This window comes from Zeus faber (assembly GCF_960531495.2).
Source record: "Zeus faber genome assembly, chromosome: 3".
In the NCBI taxonomy this organism is placed as follows: Eukaryota; Metazoa; Chordata; class Actinopteri; order Zeiformes; family Zeidae; genus Zeus; species Zeus faber.
In genome coordinates this window covers 26623546-26641721 of record NC_137190.1, presented here as the reverse complement: position 1 = coordinate 26641721, position 18176 = coordinate 26623546, and the positions used below count along the sequence as shown (strand labels likewise).

The following is an 18176-nucleotide window of genomic DNA, read 5'->3' as shown; positions in this document are numbered from 1 at the left end:
GTGATGGCAGTTTTCCCGAGCGTTATCGGTAAATCGCTCGCTGGGAGCCAGGGAAACGCAGCAATGGCGTGCAGGGGGCTGTAACCCCCCAAGGCTACGCAGTATGGATCCCGTCTTTCTAATTATCCACCGTGATTAATAATTAACTGTGTGACGGGAGCGTAGCCTGAGCGAAGGATGTCCTAAATCTTTCCTGACCTTATTGACGTCAGATTAGGTCGATTGTTTATTTATGCCTTTCAAATTTGTGTAGAAAGGAAGCCCGTGGTTAATTTCCTCCAATGCTACGATCCACCCGGTTGATGTGAAGACAGAGCTGCGGAGCGCCGTGCTTTGACCGTGAGGCTCGCGCACATCAACCAGCGCACATCGCTCAAGATATAAAATATTTCCTCACTTGTGCTTGCTTGGTGGCCGTCACTGTTCGCGTGCTGAACGGGAGATCCTCTCCACACGCATGTTATGCATAGGTGGTCATTCCATGGGCAGGTCATACCTAGGCAATTGCCCATGTTGTGTGGATTTTTATTTTTGATAAAAAATGTTGTTTCCTTTGTCCCTCACTCCAGAGATCAGAGATGTGCATCGCTGCTGACCTCCAAATCCTTGAGCGGTATTTTTGACCAATGTGGTCCAGTCTTTATCCAACAAACGCTGCCGGGCCATTAAGCGACACATCAGCTCAAAGCCGGCACTTTCACGATAGTCCCTATAAGAGGATTATGCGTTTATGATTTACGTGACCTGTTGGGTTCGATTTGGTCAGATGGCTGATGTGGCCATGAGTAACTGCCTCTTGATTAGTTGGCAATCCGATATAGATTCGGGATTTTATATGGATTTCTGTCCTGAGGTGGCCTTTTTGACTAAATTAACAGCCAGTGTCAGTGGCTTTTTACTCAAAAAATTGAATTACTCATGACTCTTTTCAAAAGTAATATTATTACTTCCCGCCAACAGTAATTCCTTATACTACTTGTTATATTGTTTTTTCGTACCACCCCACAAAATTGGTATTGCCTCCGTTCTCTTCAAAATTCAGACTCGGCATGTGCGCCTCTGTGTGAATGTCAGGGTAATCGACCTGATCTCCGTGATCTGAAACGTTTGCTATCATTTGGTCTTGTTGGGCACAGTATATGTGCTGTACGCCAATAACAAATAGAGTACATCGCTTGATCTGATCATGCTCATGTGATAGGACAGCTGCACGTACGGCCCCTCCCCTAAGCTACGTCGCAAATCACGTCATCTGGACGTGGGAGTGAGTGTCCACATGGATGGAGGAACGAAAAAAAAACATCTGTTTTTTTTGGGGGTTTTTTTTCCACAATAACAGCGATTTTTTTCAGATTCTGACCATCCGGTCACGACTATTGGGGTACATTTTTACAGATACAAATCCAATTATGACTATCATGTGATCGGCCCACCCCTAGTAACTTTTTGTTTTGGGGTGGGTAACTAATTTTATTGCTGAAATTTTATTTGTGATCGTTACACTACGCGTTTTTGGGCAAATTAATATTATTAGTGTAGAGCTCTTAGATATGTACTCTTTGTCTATAGAGAAACAGACAGGGCATGCTGCAATAAGAGCAGAAGAGAAAAAGGGTTTGGTCCTGAATGGATCTTCCAAAAAACAGGGGTTAGTAAAACAAGTTTATTTCAACAAGATAATGAAAGAGGAGGTCTTTGAGAGCAAATCATCTACAGCCAAATGTATATTAAATTAAGACAAATCCACTGCTGGTACAGACATCTTCTGGATGCAGAGGCATTCTCACAACGCTGCAGAGACTTTTGTCTAAATTTAAACACGGAGCTTGAGATCACCAACGTGAACTCCAGTGTGTGTGACAGGGAGAGAGGGAGAGGGAGAGATGCGTAGGCAGCAGTGTTTGATCTCCCTCTGTATGTTTCGTTTCCTATTTGTCCCACTCATCCCTCGCTCTGTCTCCTCCGCTGATCGGTCTCGGCGGGAACGCGTCCCGACAGAGCACCACCGATGTGCACCAAAGTAGGCGATTTAGTGAGGCAGAATACACCAAACAGCCATACCTCACCTCATCAATCATGACAGAGTGCTGCAGGAACGAGTCCTAAAATGTGGAAATGAGTTGGCATTTTCGCACTTCCGGTTCCCTCGTCCAGAAGTCAATGGGTTTTTTGAATGGGGTTTTGGTTCGATGCCTGAAATAGGTGTCTGTGGTTAAACGCGGGCTGAGGAGATTTTCAGGTTTTGTCCTACGACAAAAAATACTTCAGTGAATTCCCCACACGTGAATTTTGAAGCTTTTACGTGTCTTAGAAAAGGCTGTTACTAACAAGTGGCAAAATGAGACTAATGGTCGTCGGGGACATTAAACGTCATCACGCCGAACACGGAAAGTCCTCGTTCGCCTTTACAGCCCCCGGTTGTGTTCACACTCGCGCTCTTGCAAGCTATTGCTACTCAAATTTTCCGGGCTTTTGTAGAAGAGGTAAGCGCGCAAATTCAAATAACAAGCTTATGGTGCGTTTCGTTTACCTCCAAAGGCAGAAGAGGGAGCTGGGACTAAAGCCCCACCCGAGTTGACCGTGTTCCAGTACAACAAGACGGAAAACCAAGATGGATGCCTCCTTTGCTGCACTTGCTCTTTCGGAATACAGACAACTACAGAACAAATATGTGACTGTGGAATGGAGTGCTCTTCTGGGGGTCCACGAACATGTACATGTTCACGTCCAAATAGACTTAATTTGAAAAAACGAAATGTGAACATCACAGCCGTCACTACAGTTTTCACTTATTGTTTACGCACAGAGAAGCCATCTTGGATTTTCAGGTCGGGACTGATGAGGGTCTTCCCACTTTCTGAGTCGGAAATCTGACATGAGGGGGCGTTCCAGTTGAAATTTCCGACTGGGAGCTTGGAAATTCGGATTTCCCAGTTCAAATGGCACGCGCCATTAGTGGTGGTGACATTGAAGTCACGTGACCGTGGTGTAGTTCCTTTATATCCTAATCCTCGTTTAAAAGCCTAATCTTTTTACATCTCCCGATTGTATTTACAGTATGCTTCAAAAATCATAAAAGCGGTATTCATTTGTGAAGATTATTGCTGAACAAAACATGTATCTTACGGTATCACAAACTTTTGTTTGCCCCTGAACTTATTTTCTACAATAACCCAAAATCCAATGGAAAAATCCCATTGGCTTTTGGTTGGGGGAACAAGGGCGATGCTTACTTCCGGGTTGGCTTGCAAAAATATGTCATCCTCGCACCACTCTATTGAAGCATCCATCCATCTCATCCACCCACCTATTCATAGAAATAATTATCTTCACGGGGCTTTATCGAGCTAGGTTCACAACAGCACATCACAGATTCACATCTCCATTTCTCAAGTATGTTAAAAAAGCACAGCTGTTGTCAGGGTCATGCTTGCTTGAAATGTGATGGAAGGCATCATTACGTAACTTAATGCCAGGCCACTTGTCAAATCTAGCGACTGTTTTTGTGAAAAAAAGATTGGCCACTGCTGCCATAGAGATACAGTATATGTAACATATCAGTATCTCTATGGCAGCAGTGGCCAAGCAGCAGGTTTCTGTGAATGTCAATCTCATATGGGCTGCTGAAATGCTGTATCTGAGCCATTTTTCACAAAAACAAGTGGCCTGGCATTTAGGTACGTTACGATGCCTTACATCACATTTCAAGCAAGCATGACAGAAGCTGTGCTTTTTTAACATACTTGAGAAATGGAGATGTTGAATCTGCGATGTGCTGACATGAATCTAGCTTGATAAAGCTCGGTGAAGACAATTATTTCTATGAATGCTAATGTTACTACTATTAGGGGAAAGCAGCGGACATTGCTCTTACTCTCTTTACTCAGGCATTAAAATGCATGGGCAGAGTTGGCCACGCTGCTGCAGATCCATGGGTTTTGACAGCCTCAGCCTCAAAAGAAAGGCAGGCTGGCTTAATGATGGGTCTAATTTACCTACAATGTGAGTATAAATACACACTTGCTTTTGTGAGGCAAAGGTAAACTAAAAGATGTTTCTCGATTTGATTTGCTGTATTTCCTTCCTTCCTCACAAATCACAAAGTATGTGTGCATTCACACACACACACACACACACACACACAGACACACACACACACACACACACACACACACACACACTGTATGTGCACAAAACAGGCTAAGTGACTCCGTCTCAATGCTCTTACTGTCCATTTACAAAGCCTGCAAACAGGAAGCACTTCCTGACTGTGAGCATCCACACACGCACACGCGCACACGCACACACACACACACACACACACACACACACACACACACACACACACGCATCACCCTTGCATGAGCCTGATCTCCAGTAAAACTGTTGCTTCCTCATCTCTGTTTTGACCAAAGGGTGTTTAGAAGTGAGTCGGATCGCCGCTTCACTTTCCCAGTAGCCTCCCAAAGGGTCCTTCAGCGGGAACATGGAGTCCTTTAGAGAGTAAGATTAATGCTTTATCCTTGTGGTACTTTCAAGATAAGTTCATGCCAGGCTTTGGGGATAAATTGCCGAGACAACAGTCTATCCAGGAACAACTGAACAGTTGAAAGAATGATTTAGACCAGAAGGTTCAAAATTCATGCTGTGAATCTCCCGTTCTATCACATCCCAAAGGTGTTCTGTTGGATTCAGATCTGGTGACTGGGAAGGCCAATGAAGAACATTGAATTCATGGTCATGTTTACGAAACCAGTTTGAGACGATCTCTACTTGGTGGCATGGTGCATTATCATGCTGGAAGTAGCCTTGAGAAGATTGGTAAATTGTTGCCATGAAGGGATGCATATGGTCAGCAACAATACTCAAATAGGCTGTGGCATTCGAGCGATGAACGATTGGTATGAACCGGCCTAAAGTGTGCCAAGAAAAAATTCCCTACACCCTTACACCACCGCCACCAGCCTGCACTGATGACACCAGGGAGATTGGGTCCATGGATTCAGGCTGAAGCCGCCAAATTCTGACCCTCCCATCTGTGTCGGACCAGGCTACGTTTTTCCAGTCTTCAACTGTTTGGTGAGCCTGTGCCCGCTGCAGCCTCAGCTTTCTGTTCTTGGCTGACAGAAGTGGAACCTGACGTGATCTTCTCCTGCTGCAGCCCATCCACCTCAGGGTTCCACGTTTTGTGCATTCTGATTTATCTGTAACCATAATTGTACAGAGTGGTTATCTGAGTTACCGCAGCCCTTCTGTCAGCTCAAACCAGTCTGGCCATTCTCCGTTGACCTCCCTCATCAACAAGGCTTTTCCGTCCACAGAACTGCCGCTCACTGGGTGTTTTTGGTTTTTTGCACCATTCTGAGCAAACTCTAGAGACTGTTGTGTGTGAAAATCCCAGGAGATCATCAGCAGTTACAGAAACACTCAAACCAGCCCGCCTGGCACCAGCTATCACGCCGCCACGGTCCAAAACACTGAGATCACATTTTTTCCTTATTTTGATGTGAACATTAAATGAAGCTGCTGAGCCGTATCTGCATGGTTTTATGCATTGCACTGCTGCCGCATGATTGGCTGATTATATAATTGCATGAATAAGTAGGTGTACTGCTGTTCCTCATAAAGTGGTCAATGAGTGTATATGTACACATATACACATATACATTGGTGAGTAAGGAGGCAGTGATCTCATCAGATATCAATGTCTTCCTGTTCTCTCTCTCTCTCTCTCTCTCTCTCGCTCTCTCTCTCTCGCTCTCTCTCTCTCTCTCCCTATTCTGGATTTCATTAACTCTGTATTATGTCTTCGACAGTTAGGAAACATTGGAATTGCATTGCTAGGGAGATAATTCACATCCTTATGCAATATGTCCTTCTGCAATGCGTGTAAACCATTAATCTTGTCAAATGGACAGTATCCTCTGTCAGCCGCAAACAATAATTACGATCGGGGCTGTGCCCAGGGAAATGAACAGTTCATACGTGCATGCGTGAGGTCGGTACTGTCTGTTGCCATTGTTTGGTTTGTTTTTTTCAATTAACTACAATCTTTGTATGTTACATTCCACCCAAACAACCTGTCATGGGTAGACGAGACAGATCTGGGCAGTCCTTAGCATGAGAGCGTTATCGTCATATTAAACTCTCGCAGAGAGTTTTTCTCATCATTATATCGTCAGCAGAAGCTGTCTGGAGTGGAAGATGTGCCATAAACACTGTGAAAATAGCTTTCAGACGTCTTTTTCCGACCACACATGCACCCCAACATCAGAGAAGCACGAGCCTTCCTCATAATTGGAGTGTTTGCGGACACCTAATTGCAAACACACGTAACGCTACACCAAATTATATAGAATTCAAAGCAGTCATCTACAAGTTTAAATGAAAGCCTTGCTACGAAAGGCACAAGTCACTGTGTGTGTGTGTGTGTGTGTGTGTGTGTGTGTGTGTGTGTGTGTGTGTGGGGGTGTGTCTGTGATGGCGGTGAGAGGAGTGCTTGTTTGTATGTATGTGTGTTTGCGTTCATGTATGCATGTGTGTGTGTGTGTGTGTGTGTGTCCACGGGGACCAATCATTTATCACCACAGTGACTCCCTTAAGTGTTAGGGGTGTCTGGGGGAACAGAATAGGGTGCTGTCAGACCGACCCCCCAGCTCGCCCCCACTCCCCTCTCCAGCTCCAGTGCTGGCACACAGCTGTGTCTGTGGTATCCAACCAAAAACAACCCGACCATTTTAAGAGTTGCCATGCGAATCGCAGCTATCCAATCAAGGATGGTATTCAGTCAAACGCCGTCCCAAACGGCCTGCGCCGCCTCTTTTGTGCCCCGAGCCTCTTACGCCTGCCAAGTGCTTTGTGGCACATCTGAATGGTCGCTTCTTTTTTGCTAAATGCTCGGATATTGCTTTCAATAATAAACAGTATTCAATTCCCCCCGAGGCTCGGCTGCCTGGCGTCTCTGTCTGGAGGCCGTTTGGCTGTCGTAAAGGGTGGGGAGGGTGGGGGTGACCTCAACCTTGTGGAGGGGTTGGTTTCCTTGCAACGAGCGGCCCCACCGCGGCCATTACGGCTCTCCCCTGAGCCCTGCGGACTGAGAATCAAACGGGAGGTGACAGCAGGGCTACCGGAGGCAGCAGTCACAGGGAAGGCCGGAGTCACAGCTCCATTGGTCGTCACGAGGGAAGGGAATAGAAAACTGGAGACAAGAAAGGGGGCCGTCCGGAGTCCTGCTTTTAAACTGTGCAATGGAGCAGCTGTGGTTTGACGCGGGATGCAGAATTATTGGGATGCAGAATGGGGAGCACACACACACACACACACACACACACACACACACTACCCAGATATACATAAAGAAAAAAAGGCTTGAATAAGAAGCATTTTGTCCCATACACCCACTCCTAAACCTGAAAAAAACTTAAGAACGTGTCGTTCGTTCAATATCTTTATAAGGACACACATACTGTAGATACACACTCACTGGAGTACCTAGAGATCCACATTTAAGATCGTTATTTGGCACCTTATAAGCGTTTTGAAACTGGATGGATGGGCAGATGGATGTCTCGCTAGCACCGTTGTAAGCTATCTCCACTCTGTCTCTAGTCAGCAGTCGGTTGTTCCGCCATATCCGCCCACGTGCGCACAGCGAGTCTGCCAGCTCACATGTGTGACCCCTACCCACACACCATGCGGAGTAAAAAAAGCAAAGACACACACACACACGCACGCACGCACACACACACACACACACACAGTACCTGGTAGATTAGGACTAAGAGCCTGTCCAGATATAGTAATTGTTAATCCCATGCCCCTGTGGCAGTGGATATACTGTACTACTGAGGCCACTAAGCCTTCTGCGTCTTGTTTGAGGTGCGCTCTGCACCTAGGAACATGTTTTAATCAAACATGCGCACCTGCCTGAGATCACCAACCCGGTTCCCTCATGATGTTCCCATATTCCTGGAGAATAATGTTCCCATACACTGCGAAACAAACGAGTGGTTCCATGTACACCAGGATGCAGTGTACCACCACAATGAGTTCCAGGATGGATTTTCCCCGACAAAAGGTTATTATTACCACTGAGCTAAATGCCAGTGCTAATCTACAAGCATTTATAACACTGTTCATTCCAGGGTGCCTCTCCTCCACCCTCAACAAACTCCCAGTTTTCCTGTCAATGTCCCTGTCACCCCCTCTTTCCACCTGTGTCACATATTTATCTCTTAGAATGCAGGTGGTTCTATCACACCTGCCAGAACAATAGGGTAGATAGTCGCTCAAAATGGAGCCCCTATATTTCAACAGATGAGCCACATTTCTCATTTTTTGGGAGGAGAGAAAAATATAAAAATGTAATGTAAAAGAATTTCGCATTTGTTAAAGACCTTGGTTTTTTCTTCTAAAACAAGGAACAATTTGTTCCTCAACCAAATTCACTTTCAGATGGTCACCATGACAACAAAGCAAAAACCTGATTCTAAGGTGCCAACTCGAATTAAACCATTACAAAAATTCTGACTCTTAACATATTTTCTTTTAAAAAACAAGTATTTCCAGGATTAATGTCTCTGTTGAATTAAACTGCAACGGTCAGCTGCCTTTGTTAGAAGTACATTATTGAGTTCTCCCTCCTTTTGGTCTCCGCAGTTCCTCTGAAGTGTTGAGAGACTTTGTCCAGGCACCGTAGCAGCATATCCTGTTTCCCTTGAGACAGATCTGCTTTTCAACTGGGCTTCCTTCCGTCGCCTCTGTTTTTCCGAGTTTTTTTTAGTTCGTAGTTCGTAGTTCGTAGTAGTAGTTATAATATCGCTATAACTTGTCCATCATGGCGGGTCTTTTGGTTTGAGTCTCCATTCATTCTTCTTCAATGGGGTAGACAGATGTGGCCAAAGCAAATCTTTGGGGTGGCACACCTATAAGTAGGGCCCTACCGAATTCACTGTCTTGAAAATCTGCCAAAAAAAGTCCCGAAGCGCCACCGAGCTGAGTCGAGTCGAGCCGTCCGTACGGTTTTGTTTCCATTAGCGGCAGGGCTGGCATCAGCAGCAGGAAGTCCAGTGACGACAACAAGCGACACGTCAGCATTCGTCTACGTCATGCGTACAGTATGCGACAGTTTTCATGTCAATAGATCTACAGATAAGGAGCCTTGGTCTTGTCCACGCACGAATCGGGCATTTTTGTAACATGGATGTAAACATAAAATTCCAGGCACCGGATGAAACGTCAGTGCATGTGATGAGAGCGGTTCAGCCTGACTGTGTGCACTTAATTTTGAGTTGAAGTGAAATGTCGTGTCTTTCGACTATAATCTGTGAGATTTGTCATTTTTGGGAGAATCTAACTTTGTGAAATTGAGCAAAAATGTCCATGTATTTGGTAGGGCCCTACCTAAGGCTTTAGTAAAGCTGAATTTCAGGGTGTGAAATAATATAGTTTTATGATGGCAAACTACATATGCACATGACAATGATGGATTGATACTTAGCCTAATGCCACGTTAGGGGGTACCACCATTGTACCTCTGTGGGTTGTCATTTTGATGTCAAAGAGAGAGACCCTGTCATTAAAGTAGCATTATGTAACTTCCAGAATTTGGCATTTGGCGCCCCTGCAGTTTCTGAGTGCAATTGCACTTTAACACCTCTATCCGAACAGAACTTGAACCGAAGCGGTCACGTTTCAATAACCGCCTGTTACAAACGTAAATATAATGTACACCTAGGGTACAGTGCCCCTTGTCGCTTCAGCGAGCACTCAGTCCCCGTGGCTCCAGGGAGGCTGTGGGGAGCTGTGTGCTACCAGTGTAGGTACCAGATGTGCCCGGCCTGGCAGATCAGCTCACACACGCAAGTCAGGGGATTAAACAAACCCAGTGGCGCAATGAAAGTGAGTTCCAGCACGTGTCGGCCAAGGAGAGGGTACCAGGTGGGGTCGCAGGAACGAAATTCGAATAGAATTGGGAAATAAAAAAGATTTACATTATATTCAAATGCTGATAATAAATAATTGATGATTAATGTTTTGGCTAATGTTAGCGAATCAATTAACGTGTGATGAGAAACAAAGTTCAATATAAGTTCATGCAGTTTGTTGCACAGTGAACGCACATGAGAGAGAAAAATTCCCGGTAGGTGCAAAGTCCACGTCGGCCGAGCACGTTTCCCTCACCGCCGACGTTTCACTGTGTGTACAATGGAGAGAATGCGCCTTCGACCAGAATGTCCGGTAATTCCACAGATGTGGTGATGAAAGAGGGAAAATAGTACAGAAGTTCCCAACCACCAGCTCACAGCCCAGCACGGTCCGTGGGGCATTTGCCTCCAGGCCGTGAGAACACGGGCGAAAGGTTTTTCAGGAGCGATCTGTGATCTGCTCCGCAGAGGAGCAGCAGCAGGAAACAGAGTAAATTAAATACATCGAGAGTTTTTATTTGCATTGTTTGGAGAAAAGATCACTCTGATCGGAGATGCAGAACCACAAGCACACACCCCTCTAAAAAGCTAGAAAATACTGGATTTGAATATTAAAAATAATAAAGATTACAAATTCCAATGCGGTTAAAGAGAAATCTCCGCAGCCCAAGTGCCGCGCACACGACTGGCCTGTTTCATCCGCACCGTCGGAGAGGTGGAGTGGCATTGTATGAGCATTATTACTGGACATTTTTTACCAGAAAGTTTATAATTTATTGTTTTGGTTTTTTTTGTTTGTTTTTTTATAACTTTTACCAGGCAAAAAAAAACGAAAACATCAAGGAGCCAAACATCAAGGAGTTGACGTAGTAGAACTGGTGGTGGATTTCCACAGACGCAGACACTCCCTCCCCCCGCGACTCCGGTGAACATCCAGGGAATGGATATTGAGATGGTGGATTCTTACAAGTACCTGGTTGCTCACCTGAACAATAAACTGGACTGGACTCATCACACACATGCACTTTACAGGAAGGAACAGAGCAGACTCTATCTGCTCAGAAGACTCAGGTCCTTTGGAGTGCAGGGGGCTCTCCTGAGGACCTTCTTCGACACCGTGGTGGCATCAGCCATCTTTTATGGAGTGGTCTGCTGGGGCAACAGCCTCACCACAGCTGACAGGAAGAGACTTGACAAACTGATCAAGAAGGCCAGCTCTGTCCTGGGGGGCCCCCCGGACCCGGTGCAGGTGGTGGGAGAAAGGAGGATGATGGCTCAGCTGTCATCCATGATGGAGAACGAATCCCAGACTCTGATGGCACTGGAGAGCTCCTTCTGCGATAGGCTGCTTCACCCAAAGTGTGGGAAGCAGCGCTATGGCAGGTCCTTCCTTCCTGCAGCTGTCAGACCCCTATAACCAACAGTGCACCCAGTAGACCACATACACACACACACACACACACACACACACACAGACACACACACACAGACACACACACAGACACACACACTCAACTGTAGTAAATCCAAAGTGCAATTTTTTTATAAAAAAATGTTGTTTCTACTTAGGTATACATTTTCTATATATTTTATATTGTTTATAGCGCTTACCCTGACTCTTACTTTTAGTTACTATAACTCTTTATATGCTCTCTATTTTCTACTGTAACTGTGAAAATTTCCCCATTGTAGGAATAATAAAGGTTTATCTTATCTTATCCAAGTGACTGGAAAGCGTGACGTACGTATCCTGCGGTTTAGTAGCCAAACACAGAAGTTACATAGTGCAAGAACAGGCTTTCGGGGGGTGTTCTTCATATTACAAGTCAGTGTACCATCAAAATGAAGCTCTTTTTTTAAGGCAAAAATGTTACATGTTGCTCTAAACCTTGACAGCAAAGCAAACTGATGATAGTGGCTGGAGTTATGTCTTTGTCTGAGTGAGCCAAAGAGCTTATGGCTCCATCTCATGAAGAACTGCCGCCTGACCTCCCTGAACTCTGCAACGCACACAACGTTTTTAATCCTGCAATGGTCTATTTTAGCCCAGAGAGGACGGACTGATAGCTTGCCTCTGTCTGTCTGTGTCTTTCTGCTACTAAACACTCCCTATTCCCCTCAATGTTATGTGTAATGGTCTGGGCGGAACAAGCATTTTGTTCTGTCTATCCAAAACTTGATTCATTTTGGGAGCCACACAGTATACACACACAAACACATGCCACACACACACACACACACACACACACACACACACACACACACACACACACACACACACACACACACACACACACACACACACACACACACACCATTACGACATGTTTACGGAGGCTCTTTTGCCCTGTCAGCATGGCAGCCCTCGTCCTCTCCTTCCCAAGGTGACTCCTGCTCTGTCTCCGGGCAGAGATCCATTTACAACTCCTCACTCGCTCGCCCTGTTCTCCTCCCACACATCCAGCATCCATCTGATAAAAGCATTTACATTTTTTGGTTTTCCTCCCTGTAGAGATGCTTACCATTCCTCCTCATAGTGCATTCGTTGTCCTTTCTTTTCCCTGCTTCTCTTCCACCTTTTCCCCTAAACCCCACCAGTGTAGGTGTGAAATTCCAGATCTAAAATGTTTCTTTGTGTTTTTGGCAGTAGCTCAAGAGGCAGAACATCAACCAACAGAAGGTTTTTGGTTTCATTTCCCCACCTAAGACTGGATAAAAAAAATGTAGGCATGCCCTTAAGCAAGATTCTTAAAGGGAAACACTGGTAGTCTTCATTTACCACCAATGGAAGTCGAGACGTCTGAATTGTTTCAATTGATCCAGTATGGAGAGAAGAGCTTCAACTGAGCTGCAATACATAGTACAATGGGACAATCGTGACCATGTTCTTCAAAGACCGTGATTGCCCTGGAGTGCGGAGCTCTCTCAAAACTAGATTGATTTAAAAGATTCTAATGCAAAGCACTCAGGTGATGGAAAAATAAGGTTAGGTTTTCCTTCAGTTCCTAACTGCTCACCATGGTTGGCACCTGGCATGATTGACTATTTGGCTTTGGCGTGTGATGTGTACATGAGTGGCATTAATTGTTAAGAGCTTAGCTTTCGAAAAGCTCTTTACAACTGCAGCGCATTTACCACTTTCCACAATCCCACCGCTCTTGGCTACAGTCTATCTTTATCTCTGGTTCAGGGCCACTCACCTGACCCGTCCTCTTTCCTCTCATCACAGTAGGGAGCGCCTGTCTACTCAACACACACCTCCCACACATTCTGTGGTTCTCACACACAAACACACACACACAGAGACACGAATGGACCCACACACTCTCACTTTGTCTCTGACAAAACCACACACATGCACAAAAACATACACAACACATTTGTGCATGTCAACGGTCATGCATGTCTAAAATGGGTAATTTTGCGTAAAGTACTGTATGTTAGTGTGTGTGCAAGTTCAGGTGTGGCGCCAGACATGAGTAAATAGGCCATTGTCCTCTATCTAAGGCAGGTCATCTATTATTATAGGTTAAATCTCAGCACGGGAGTTGTGCTAATTTATCCTGTCTTTCTCTCTCTCTCGCTCTCGCTTCCTCCCTCTCTCGTTTAATTAAGAGGATTTAACCTTCCGCTGACTCTAAGGGTTAAGCCAATACACCACAGCATAACCTGGCTGACACACATATCCTCGGGTCAACTTTCCACTGAAAAACAAAAATACAAACAGTAAACAAACACACATGCACATTCCATTCACATGCACATTGACATACACACTCAGGAATTTGCATATTCAGGTATGCAATATGCAAATATATTCATGTTTCATGGACTTCAACCGTCAAGCATTTGCAAAAGCTGTAATTTATAATCTGTAATCTGTGATAAAAAAAAGGCAATCTGTGATGTCAGATTAGAGTGTGCGTCTAAACATTTTACTTCCCATCACCTTTTAGTCCTGTTACGGGATTATGGACTACTGAATCTCGCCTTTTATATCTATTTTCTTAATTTTTGAAACCCTTATTATGTATTTTTGTGTTCTGTCCCAATTTCCTTAAACTCGTTCTCCATTCTACTTTTTGGGGGTTAAGCATGATACATTTCAAACAAATATATCTGATCTCTACAATATTCTCCCATTCAACTGTCTGTAAACAACCACAAAGACCCACACAAAGGAATATAACTACTGACCCACCCCAAATGGCAAACTGTTATGTACTTGCTGCAGCTGCCAGCCAAAAACAGCCAGTGCAAAACCCTCCTTAAACCCTTGCGTGATAGAGTGGTCGAAAAATCCCCAAATGCGCAAAATCTTCCAGTTACAACCCCTGAGGAAATATCACTCATAAATACTGTATGACATTTTTAAGAAGTGGTTTGGGCAAGGCTTGCACTTGAAGACTTGAAATTGAGTGTCATTTGAGTGCTACTTTTTTAAAGCTTCCCAACGAGATGAAGACCGCATTTCATCCACCACTGTAAATGTCTACTAATTCACTGTGGATTAGAATGTTATTACTGAATTTGACTTGGGTCCCGCTCTGGACGTAACTCTTTCGCCTAGCGCTACCAATGACTAATGCATATGCTAATGTACATGCGTGAAGACACATGTGCGGCACAGGCATGACACTCTCTCTGCACACACACACGGGCAAAACTCAATGCAATATCTTTCTGTCCTGCTCCTGACACAAGATGGCACTTCATAAACCCTCACAGTATAGAATAAGAGATATAGCTTGTGGACAAATACAAGTCATAAAACATTTTTGCCCGCGCAGTAACCACCAGCTCTCTGTAGACAGCAACTCGAACTGCGTGTGGTTATTAGCTCTGGTGATTTTTTGCAATCAATTTTGCGAGGCTCATTTGCACAGAATGGGGCCAATTTTGAAATTGTAAAATGCACGAATAACATCTTACTTAAACACGTGCAATTAGTACGAGACGCCATTTGTGTGGCAGCGCAGTAAGTGTTGCATTTCACCCTTTGCAGATGCTCTGAGAATTAGACACTTGCTTTTTATATATTTAGTAATTTCCCCCTGGGATTATTAAAGTAATTCTGATTCTGATTCTGATTCTGATATTATTTGAGCAGGCTTAGCGGCTGCAAAAGCCATACATTCCTTTTGGGAGTCAACAGCAACACATAGTAGGTAGTCAAGTCAACCGACAGCAGCACATAGTAGCAGACACGTGCAGGGGGGGGGCTGTCGAAGCACCTGCCCCTTTGCCCCATATTGCCCTTTTCATCAGGTGCGAGTTCTTTAAGCTTGAATGGGCATCGAGGTAGCAGATTGTCTGGGCAAGACCTGCATATTCACGAGGAACGTGTCCTCGGTGCACCCGGGATGAGCGCACAGCGCAGCGCAGATCAGGGGCGTCCCGAGGGGCACCATCACGGGCACCATCACGGGCACACGTGGTCTGCGCTTCGCTGTGCTGCTTCGTTTCCTTCTGGAACGATACAAGACACTGCGCTTAATGGGAAAACTTCGCCACTCACTCTTTTTAGTCTTAGTTTTAGTCTGACAAGGAACGAGGCTTTGATCGGGAAGAATTGAGCCATTTGGATCAGTGGAGAGCAGTGTTTGGTGTTTGGAGAGACACAGGGCACAAATTGACCAACCGATATTCATCAAAACACGGAAAACAGGCTGCTATTACTACCCATTAATATTTCTGCTCAGGCCTGCATAGTAGGTACAGTAAAATGCAGGACATAGATGCCGTCAAGAGCAAAACGTAGTAGATAGTCAACAGCAACTCAAAGTAGGTACAATCAACAGCAACATAGTACAGTATGTATAGTTAACAGCAACGCATAGTGGGTACAGTCAACAGCAACACATAGTGGGTAGTGAACAAACAGCAGGACATGGGTACAGTGGTAATGTGCATAAACAACTATGTGCTGTTTGGCAGCGTAGCATGGGCGTCATGCAACATTAACTTATATTGCAGCCACAGTGTGCAAATGTTACAGACTATTTATCTCCTTAGCGTTCTCTTCACAGAAGCATCCCAGCACCTCCTGCTTTGACACTTCATCACTACACTTCATCGACTGCCCTCCACGCATCCCGAATGCATCCACAATAACCTTCACAGCAGCAACCTCCCACAGCGGGCCCGTCAGCAGCACCAGAATTTAGAAAGTTGTCTCCCGTCCCGGACGAGCCTTACCTTTGTGACAGTCATGCAGAATCGGTGGGTGAGGAGCAGGCCGGTGTCCCGCCTTCAAGCAGAGAGCAACGCTGCAGCAGTGAGGAGAGGAGGAGAGCAGCACTGCTGAGCACGCAGAGAGAGAGGGAGGGAGAGAGAGAGGGAGGGAGAGAGAGAGAGAGGGGGGGGGGGGGACAGACAGGTTAGTGTCTGGTTCACTAAGTAGGAAGAAGCTGATTGCTGCAGTGAAGTAATGGCTGGCAGTCTGCGCGCTGCTGGTTACTACAACAAGGAAAAGCTGCTCAGACACACCCCTCCCTCCCCTTCTCTCCCTCTATTTCTCTCTATCTCTTCCCCTCTCTCTTTAACACACACACATACAGTAAGAGATGCTAAGCACAAAGCCTCTACTCCCTCTACCTTATGCCTGGAAATACACAAACAGAGGGCCCAGACGTCCTGCTGCAGTCGTCCTGATCTGATTACTGACGAGCTAATGAAGCTTATTGACAAGCAGCCGGCCGGGCAGGCCTGCAGGAAGGATGTGAGGATGGAAGGATGGGAGGGGGAACGGTTTTAGCTGGCAAAGGGAGCAGAGGACCGCGGAGGGGGAGAGAGATGCAGCTGAGTCGCTGTGTCGCAGTCTGCTACCCAGGCAAGCAGCTGCACGTCATCTGATGTGCATGTGAGCCAACAGATGTAGGTGTGTGTGTGTGTGTGTGTGTGTGTGTGTGTGTGTGTGTGTGTGTGTGTGTGTGTGTGTGTGTGTGTGTGTGTGTGTGTGTGTGTGTGTGTGTGCGTGTGTGTGTGTGTGCACGCGAATGTTAGGTAATAGAAATAAACACTGTGTGACAGATTAATGAGAACGGTGGTTCTCAACATAGGGTCCACCCTATGTTGAGAGGGCCAAAATGATTAATAGTTCAACTTCTGTTCAGTTATTTAATTTACAGCATGTTGGCGGCATTAGAGAATGCACAATAAGTGCTGTTTATATCATATTTTCACTGTCCCATCCCTAACTATAGTATGACAGGTATGGAAGTTTGGACTAAATCCTATGTAACAATATAAAACCTCCTGAGATGGGCGCCCAGAGACAAGATTTTATCAAATGGGGTCTGTGGTTTAATTCATATTAAATCGAGGGTCCTTGATGTGAAAAAGTTTGAGAATCACTGTATAAGACAACACAAGTGCAAAAAATCTTTTAAGTAAGTGTGTAATTTCTGACCACGAGAGGGAGCGCCAGTCTCACAACCTGATCCCTCCCTAATAAAGCAAAACAACAATGCCAAGTTGGAATCCAACTTCAGTCTTCTCTTTTTCAGAGAGTTCTCCATTTTGTAAAGAGTGTGTCCAACGTTAATTCTAGTTTTAGTCTGACAAAGAGCGAGGCTTTGTTCGGGAAGAATTGAGCCATTTGGATCAGTGGAGCGCCGTCTTTGGTGTTTGGACAGACACATGGCACCAATTGACCAACCGGTTTTTGTCAAAACACGGAAAACAGGCTGCAATTACTAAAGACCAGCCAAGCTGTATACTCAAATAAATAGTAGTTATATCTCTAAGTGAAACACACAAGGAGAGGCACTCACACACACATACGACAAAACTTGTTACTACTCATGCTTTCCCCAAGGTCACGAAGTCTTTCTCAACTTGGGGGATGACGGAGACACATGCCAAGATTCCATCTAGGTTGCAATAAACTATCCCTGGGTTTTTCTAGCTCCATGGGACCCTTCACTCGTGTTCTGCTGAACCCTCCTGCCACAATAAAGGCTTCGTTGTTTTTGTTGTTGTGTGGGTGTGTGTGTGCGTGTGTGTGTGTCAAATCCAAACGGATAACAAATGCAATTTGGTGAGTATGATCAAAATAATGTATTTTAGGAGAATTGGAGTTAAATCACATCTCCCACTTTGAGACCTGTCGTGTCTTTTCTGTTTTCCTTCAGTGCTGTCATTACAGTTAATTCCAGAGGTGGTTAGGATCTAGCTACTCATTTACTAAGTAAATCTTAAGTAGCCTTTTGAGGACATTTCTCTGCCAACTTTTTACAACCCAGCTTT

At 45.1% G+C, this 18176-nt stretch overlaps 1 protein-coding gene across 1 annotated transcript in view; it reads right to left on the bottom strand.

Moving 5' to 3' along the window:
• Positions 1-16178, bottom strand: part of coro2ba (coronin, actin binding protein, 2Ba) — a 46893-nt gene extending 30715 nt beyond the window's left edge. Inside the window, exon 1 of the mRNA XM_079997844.1 lies at positions 16125-16178. Coding sequence (XP_079853970.1) covers positions 16125-16139 — 15 coding nt within the window. The 5' untranslated portion in view covers positions 16140-16178. The remainder of the gene's footprint in view (positions 1-16124) is intronic.
• Between the last annotated feature and the right edge of the window lie 1998 nt (positions 16179-18176).